Here is a 9,000-nt window from a genome sequence, read left to right as displayed (position 1 = left end):
TTCGTGGAGCGTGACGTCAGAGCGCAGGGCTCTCCACAGGTGATTGGTGGCCGCGGCCGACCAATCACAGGCCGCGTTTTACAGCAAAGTTGTTAACCCCCAACAGTAGCACTTTGGTTGCCACCTCTCTAGTTTCAGGCTGCTTTACATCGACAGGACAACACAAGACTTTCTCATCGACCGACGAGGGTGGATATAAAGCTGACAGCGGCTCTTCCGACGTCTGCCTTTTTTATTTATTTATTTATTTATTTATTTATTTCACCCCCGAAGCCAACTGGAAGAACTAGCTGAGGCTAACGTTAATGTTAGTTGGCTCCCTCTGTGGCTAGCTGCGTCGTGTTGCATGGCGTTTTTTTTTCTCTCTCTCTCTTTTCTTCCCCCCCCCTCCTAACTTCTTGACTTGCAGAAATGTTTCCCATCTGTCTGTAAATGCCCGACGTGTGCCGAATCATCGACTTGGTGAGTTATTTTTCTCGTAGTGTTTGTAACTTGAATCCGACGGTCGCCAGAAAGGCCCCATCGTGAATAGTGTTTCTGGCATCAGATGATTTCATACACGCAATCAAATTCCTGGCTGGTCAGCTGGATGCAATTCAGCACTAAAAAAAAAAAAAAGCACAAGTTCCTCATCACTTTGTCGGCTCCCGAAGCGGGGAGACTGCGATATCGATCGATTTGGCCAAAGGGGATGTTTTTCATTGTATTAAACACAAATCTAGTTCACTTGCTTGTTAGATTACTGGCAAAGATTTTGAATGTCGGAAACCTGATCTGGCTAACGGGGAGAGGAAACACCAGCTCGAGGCGGAGATGGAGGCTCGATGACAGGCTTTTTTTTAAAGATAATTTTGACATCATATCATGCGAGGATTTGTCATCATCCTGCCTTGGAAATGTAACATTGTTGGATCATAGGCTTAAGGGTGTGTGGCTGAACAGTGCCAGGCAGTTCCTGTGGCTCGTCAGGGAACTGCTTGGCCCTGGCCTGCATGGGTCTGGATCTCTCTTATCCCCTGCATTATCTACTGTAAAGCCACTGTAGCTCCCTTCCCCAAACACCCACCTCTCCCTACATGGACTCAAAAAAAAGGTGGAAGACCTCAGGAACTTGATTCGGCCCTCCATGTGAAGATGAAGTCTGGAAGGACCTGCATCCAGCCAGGCAGGGATAGAGCTGCCTCATGGTGACTACTCGCAGTGGTTGTAGTGATCATTCTTAGGTGGTAATTTGGGATACAGGATGAGTTAGGTTTACAGGCAAGTAAGCTGTAAAGCAGAAAAAGGACAATACATTAGGTCTCCTGTGATTGTGTAAACTCTTGGGGTATTACAGGACAAACCCCACCCTCATGGGACATTTTGTAGGCCAGCACCAAGTATGTGAGGTATGAGAGGACTGTGTGTTAGGTAGTGATGCTCTGCGAGTGTGTTTACACGTTTCACGACACTTCTAGAAGCCTAGATCTCAAGGTCACGGATATTACCTCGAAGACAAAAATATTTCACCCAGCCTCCCGTCATCAGTTCGTAATCATAGGATACAGAGGCCCTGATTACAGACGTCTGATTGCCCTTCTTCTAATTTATAGTCAGGCTGCTAATTATATGGACATTAAAGAATATGTCAAGGCACACATCTGCAGTACAGCTTAATATCAGTGTAACACTAAAATGGGAGGATACCCTATCAAAAAGCAGGGATATTATAATCACTACATTATATAGCAGTGTTTTCAGTGTGTGGGAGACTTGGGTGCACATATTTTCACCTCCCCCAAGGAACTTTTCTATAAAATACATTTACATCATTTTGGACCATGTTTATTACCATATCGGTGGACAAAAATTTGGAAACGCTATTGCAGATTACTAAAAAACTTGCTAACTTCTGTCCAATCCATTAGATCTGCAAAAGGTCGTTTAGTTAGTTTTGATGCACTCCACATTGATTTTACTTTCATTCAGCTTAGGTGGTGGCCTAAATGGCTTACAATGGTAGGGAAAACCGTGTACAGTGCTTCAAATGCTGCACAATGTAGCAGACATGTTGATTCTTAGCGTCTTTAACAAACAGGAACATGCACATGTGTCATCACCTCATGGTCATAGGCTCAACTGCTAGTAAGTTATAGTGCTAGTAAGTTATGCTGTAGTTATAATGTATCACATGTAGGACTAGGATGATGTGGAATCAATAAATATGGACAAAAATATCAACAGGCCAAATGTCAATAGTTCTGTCCTGAATGAAAACGGCTAGTTATTTAGATCCAACACATTAAAATTCAAATACAGATTTGTATCCCAGGGTTGCAATGCTGCTTTGCATAATGGAACTACTTCCTGATAATAAATGTAGATTAATTTGTTTGATTGTCCATTAGAGACTGGATAGGTTTCTGTAGAGACGGGTTACAGCTGAGTTGTTAGAAAAATGCATGTCAGCAGGGTGTTTAAGTTAAAGGTCCAATGTGAAGGATTTAGGGGCAAAAATGGAATACGATATTCATAATTATGTTTTCATTAATGTATTATCACCTGAAACGTACGATAGATATGTTGTCCTCACCTTAGAATGAGCCTTTTATATCGACAGGGGGCGTGAATCCTCTTCCATTGAGTCTGCCATGTTGCACCACCATGTGACAGTAGCCTAGAACGGACAAACAAAACACGGGCTCTAGAGAGGCCCTTGCGCATTTTATGCAGGTTTACAGCCACCGTAGGCTCTCCTACACTCTTGGAAGCGAAGGGCTATCCAATTGATCACAATCTGCCACAACCTCTACAAACTGGACCTTTTAACCTTAAATACACAGACATCTCAAGGTATTCTGGTGCAGCGGTGGGTTTGTTACTACGAGTGACCACTTTTACACCACTTATCTTTTGACCCAGCATTAACATAACAGGCCAAAAGACTCTAAAGCGACTCTGTGGGGCTGTACTTGGCCACAGCTGTTATTTTAGCCAAAAGCTAACATCAGTTTACTAACATGCTGAAGTGTGGCACTTATAATGGTTCCCATGTTTACCAAATTAGTTTGGTGTGTTAGCATGCTAACATTTACTGAGTAGCATTAAAGGTAAAATATGTAAGAATTTTAGCTGACAACATTAAATTATCAACAGACTGTGAATAACAGTTATGTTGTCTATGTATTGCAGAGATATCTACTGAAGTTAGCATGCTAACCAGCAAGCCCTGTCCCATCCTGTAAACACAAACACTGTCCCGGTTCCCCAAACTCCCTGTCTGGACTGTTGGCTGCATGGCTAACTGAGCTAACTAGCTAACGGCATCGACAGTTACCAGTAGTCAGCAGTTACACTAGTGATAAGTAGATTTTTTTTTTTAGGGTGTCACATTGGCCGATGTTAAAATGTGTAACACGTAACTTCTATGTTCATATTTGAACACGGCTGGGGACCTTTGCTGCATTTATTCATGTTCTCCACACATTTCCTGTGTGTCCATTTTAGCAAAGTATCAGCTGCACTGTCATCCAAAACTTATTTTTTTAATTGGCATCCAATTGTGTGTGCCTTCTCCCCTCATGTTTAATGACATAGCAGTGAGGAAAAAGCAGCTGTAACAGTGGTACTTGCATGATAGGCAGATGAAGGAGCAATGGTGAGAATGCAGTCACAGTCTGGAGGTTGAAACTGCTTAATGGGAATTCACCATAGAGAAGTCCTTTGGTGATACTTATGAACACAGCCAGGTGTGGAGGGCCAGACCAGGCAGCACTACTGACAATTATGATCAGGTGGTGGTCAAATGTTTTGTCATGGCTCCGCCCACACAACCCTCTCCTGAACCTCTTTTTAATGAACAAGTGAAAAATCTTGGTTGAGTTTCTTTTTAATCTGACTTGCGTGCCACTTTAGTTTCCTGTTTTTCCTTTAAAAACTTTTCTGTCCTGTAATCTGTCAAAGAATCCACAGTTTTGGCTAAATATCCTTGTTGCTCTTGTCAATTGGCCCTCAGGTCCTCATCATTTCCTCCATGGATTTAACAATGAAAAGAAAACCTCAGTTCCCCTGGGTGGACCCCGGCTAAACCCAATGTCATCAGCAGGTAAGGTGTTTTAAATGATTGTAAAATATTATTCTGACCTTTATGTCTTTGTCTCCCTTTTGTGTGGCATATTAAGCACCGACCCATCAGTTCTCAATTCCCCAAATCCATGGGGTCATGGCAAAAGCTAATCTCAAACCCCCACTGGAAGCACTACATTTACAGCCTACAGTTCAGTGAGATAAGCATGCTACTAACATCGTCAAATTTAAGGACTTGACCTGATGGAGTCACATAAACTGACACAGGGGTTTTAGATGCAAATATTCAGCAAATGGTGTGTGCAGTGTGTCTTTGTACGACATGCTGGTGTCCTGAAAGTCAGATCCTTTGCCTGTCAGACCAGAAGAGGGCGACATTGTTCTTGTGTTGAACATGTCTCCACGCAGCCTGTCACCTGGAATAAACATTTCTTTACAGCGGGCGGTTTATGCTCACCACTCATAGATAAGGTTCAGTGGATGGGAGTTGTTCTTCCAGGTCAGTTAGTGGTTACTTCTGTGGTTGTTCTGGGCGTTGGTCTGTAGCTGTCGATGTGGAAGTTGTAACTCTGATCTCTTTCGAGGATTTTCTTGCACCAAAAACCTACTACTATAGAAGAAACTGTTGTATTTTACAATAGTTTTGATTAATAAATAAAAATCAGGGAATTTGAGTGAATTGTTCGAGGCATTTTTTAATGTTGCATTTAAGGGTAGTTACTTTTATTTCTGTATTTGTACTACTGTTTTATTAAATTAAACTAGGAACCACCCATTGTAATTACCTTTTTAATGTAAAAGCAGCAAAAGGAAAAGTTAAGTTAAACTTGGACATATAAACTTACATTCATCATGATTTGATAGGTCTTGTAAAAACAGATGTGGATATAATGTTATGGATATTTAATATTCAGATGTGCACAATTGTCATTGATCACAGCTGCCGATTTAACATTTTTGTTACATTATAAGTTTATTTTTGTTAAACACGTTTCATCATTTATAAATTTATTAATTTATACAATTTGGCTTATTTAGTAAATTTTCAATTATTAAAGTTATTTGTCTATTTTTCTTTTTTTTGTGTGTTGTATTTTATTTATGCGTGTCATTAATATATAATCCATTTTTGAGTTATTTATTTTTATTTATTTTTTTTTTGCAATCTATATTTCGGCCATGCATAATGTTTATTTCAATAATTTACGTGCATGTGTTGGAGCGGAGTTAGTTTTGCAAAAAGATATGCCCCCTTCCCCCCACCCCCGCAACGCGCAAGCGCTCGGGATCGTGTGGGAATGGTCGGTCCGCGAACTGGGGGTTGGACCGCTCCGAGCGAAACAGAGCAAAAGAGTTTTAAATGTCCGCCATGTTGTCCATGGCGCACTGAACCAACGATAGGGAGCGGAGCGTCGGAAAAAAACAGTCCGAGAGAGAGCGACCGAGATCCGGGCCTTCCCCCGGCTCCGTTGGCGACGCCCTAAATACAAGCTACAACCAATTCGACAGTAGAATAGAGAAATAACCGCACAGAAACATCCATGAAAGCTCTACTCGGTACCGTTGTGAATATTAGGAGATCCGATAGATTTATATTGCATCTCGAATTGTGAAAAATGAGTAAATTGTCGTTTCGGGCACGGGCGCTGGACGCTTCCAAGCCACTACCCGTCTTCCGTTGTGAGGATTTACCCGACCTACACGAATATGCATCCATTAACCGGGCCGTGCCGCAGATGCCTACGGGGATGGAGAAGGAAGAGGAATCGGTATGCTTTAAACCGTCCGAAAAAATGTGAAAATATGTGCTTTGGTTTATTTTTTAATTTTTTAAATGATCTCAGGCGCCCCTTTTTTTTTTTTTTTTTTTTTTTTTTTTTTTTTTTTCCTGCGCAAGCTTTCACAAAATGGCCGCCGGTTTTCTCAGGAGAAACACGACGGATTTCAGTTGCAAACGGCGCATATGTGGGACCGGGACCGACGTTTGGGTAAAGCGGGGACGCGTTGTGTCGTTATGGGATAAAACGAGCCGGTTCTGCCGGCTTGTTTAAACGTGAGGTGATTTTCTGAGTACAAAGGAGTCATGTGACTTCAGCAATTCCGACATTTTGTCTTGTCTGTCAGGATGGGGCCTTGTGTTGGCGTAATTGCGAAGGACCAGGGCAAGGGGGAGCTAGCGATTTCAGATTATATGTGGCATCTGTGCTACTTCCAGACAGAAATGTCAACACTGCTGCCATGCATTGAGGAGAAACTGTGTCGGTCATCGTGAACTGGATCTGCTGTTTGTTCTGTGTGTTGACATCATTTCGACAATCTTTGCTTTGGTCCAGGTTTCTCACAGGTGGCTGATAGCACTTTGTCATGTCACTGTGTTGTCTACATATGAGTCAGCCCTTCATGTTTATTTCATGTGGCTGCTGTGGTTGTGATCCTTCTCTGTATAAATGTTGTAATGCAGCTGTTGTCAACTAAAGCCATCGTTTGAACTGTAATTGCACAGGGTTCATCCTGCTTGTATGGCTGTCAGAGGGGTATATTATTTATACTGCTAACGTGGAGAGATTTCCCTTCATATTTTAACCACACTCAAGGGTCAGGGTGGTTTTTCATGTAAACTATTGTCACTGTACTAACCATCTGTCTGGTGTCCCTGTGTTGACATTTGATTTACCTGATAAGAACATTAAATCCCATCCACAAACCTAATTCTCCAGTGCTTGCACATTTTCAAATGAATGATTTGAAGAGCACTGCCTGATTTATTTTATTTATTGATTGATTTTTTTTTTTGAAGATAATTGGCTACCCTTTCACTGAACCCTAAAAGTGTTCTGACAGTTTTGTTGGAAAGATAAAGTGATACCTTTTTAGGTGACTTTCAGGGATGCCCTAGCCATTAGGCGGGTAAATTAACAAAGTCTGCAACCTGCTCTTAGTTATGATGCCTCCCACATGGGTGGTTAGCTGCGTGATGTGGGGGGTTGTTTATAAACTAGATGCAACCCAGGGGGTGTTTTACTGTTTTCGCCTCCATTCTTTTCATGCCATTTATTACATAGCAGCCCCTTTTCTGGGTCCTCAGAGCAAGATATCAGTGTTTTCTAGCTGACCCAGCAGTCTTGACTGATGTCTAAATATAAGGGCAGGTTAATAGGGAATATCACTCCAGGCGCCTGTGGTGGTTACTGATATTATTCACTGAAAGTATGCTGCAGCCAGTCTGTCTCCCTGCTCTTGCAGAGGCTCGGTGTCAGGGGTTCAGTGTGTCAGATGGCACAGCAGGCTGGCAGACCAGCGGCACGTGGCGCTCAGGAGGAGATCAGGGCAGCAGCAGCAGGAGGAGGTGGAGGGGGGGTTGCTGTCACTTCAAAGTCTGTGCTCTGCTCAGCTGGAGTGCTTGGTTATGTAACAGTTATATTATCATAAGAGGTAGGCCAAGGCCTGCTGCATGCCAGCCGCTCAGTGTTTGGAGCAGTCTGTTATGAATTTTTACATCAGGTGTTAGGTTTAAATATGCTTTGAACCATTGTTGGTAGATGCTCTTTGACTCCATCAGCACTCAAGGTGTGGTGTAGTTACTTTGTTGCACTTGAAGTGCACGTAATTTTAGTTTAGTGGGCCAACACTTTGCATCCCTGGTTGTTCACTTTGTTCTACACAGAGAATAGCTCTGACATTTTTTGGAGATATGCTTGACCCAGTGAGCTTCCCTCAGCCTCAACCACACTGTCTACCCACTCAGTGTTCAGTGGTCTGCAGGGTGAATATGCGGTGTCCCTGTACTTCTGACTCTCTGCTAATAGAGAGCTTTTAGCAGTGAACTCAGACCACAGGTTTAGGCCTTTCTGTATGCCTCATTTAGGGCTGCTGGTTGGAACAATTTTGCACTAAACTACACTCTTTCTTTCTTTCTCTGTTGCTACTGGACTTGCCTTTCAAAAGTCGTTGCTCAGTCCAGCATGTGGTTTTGTAATTTACAGGCGGTGTGTGTGTATGTAGCATGGCTTGACTTAAGATCCGTCATCGGCGAAACTCCCACAGCACGTGCAGCTTGTTTGTTTTGGGCCAGACACTTGGTCTTGTGTTTACATTTGGGTGAAAGTGAGGTCAGTGTCTGCGGCCCCGGTGGGAACCCACAGACATCTGTTGTGTTTGCGTCTTTGCCAGACACAGTTCTTGTGCTCACACACACACACACAAACAGACACACACTCTGGCAGGCCACCAATTTGTCACGCTGTGACCTTGCTGGGTGGGAATGTGGGGCATGTCACCTGTCCAAAGTCTGTGCAGCCTCCACGCTTTGAAACTGGAAGTTGCCTTTGTCAGCAGTTTCCCTCCTCTTTCTTTCACTTAGGGGTTTGTGTTGACATGTTCATGTGCAGCGTGGGAAATTAACCCCAGCCTCCAGGCAGGTTCTCGAATCCAAGTCTACAACAAGTTGTCTGATTTGTAGGGCTGCAACTAACAATTACTTCATGCTTGAATAGTCAGTTATTTTCTTGATTAGTCGATTAGTTGTTTATAGGGCTGCATGAAATGGTAAAAAGGGAAAAAACAGAATCGCAATCATTTTGACAGACATTACGAGGTTTAAAGGTGATTTTACGGGCTATTTTAATCACCCGCTGAAGAGCCTTCCTGTCCTGGACCATGCATGAACCACGCCAGTACCATGTTTCCAGTCAGGACGCTTTCTAATGCTACTCGGTTGAAGTTGACGAGAATTTGGCTGTGTAATCTAGCCTTCTTAAGTTTCCTCAAGAAATGGAGCGCTTTCTGTGCTTTTTTTTTAGGCTGACCTGCTCAATTGCAAGATGATTCCCGATTAGTGGGACTTTTCATTTCTGCGTCACCATTTTAACTCTTACTGAAAAACAAAAATCTAAATCATGTTGTGACATTTGTTGGGGTCTGTACCAAAGAACATGT

At 42.8% G+C, this 9,000-nt stretch overlaps 1 protein-coding gene across 2 annotated transcripts in view; it reads left to right on the top strand.

Moving 5' to 3' along the window:
* The first annotated feature begins 104 nt into the window (after window positions 1-104).
* Window positions 105-9,000, top strand: part of LOC141016522 (enhancer of polycomb homolog 1-like) — a 31,169-nt gene continuing 22,273 nt past the window's right edge. Inside the window, exons 1-2 of one of the 2 annotated variants that reach the window (XM_073490921.1) lie at window positions 105-462; window positions 3,995-4,084. Coding sequence is in view for 1 of the 2 variants with exons in the window: in XM_073490920.1 (XP_073347021.1) it covers window positions 5,682-5,834 (153 nt within the window). In the remaining variant the exon portion in view is untranslated. Of the gene's footprint in view, window positions 463-3,994; window positions 4,085-5,522; window positions 5,835-9,000 lie in introns of those variants that run through there. The other variant, XM_073490920.1, reaches the window with a different exon arrangement.

The sequence above is a fragment of the Pagrus major genome, chromosome 21, assembly GCF_040436345.1.
Source record: "Pagrus major chromosome 21, Pma_NU_1.0".
Lineage (NCBI taxonomy): Eukaryota > Metazoa > Chordata > Actinopteri > Spariformes > Sparidae > Pagrus > Pagrus major.
The sequence above is the reverse complement of the archived record's forward strand: the minus strand, read 5'-3'. Positions and strand labels throughout refer to the sequence as shown.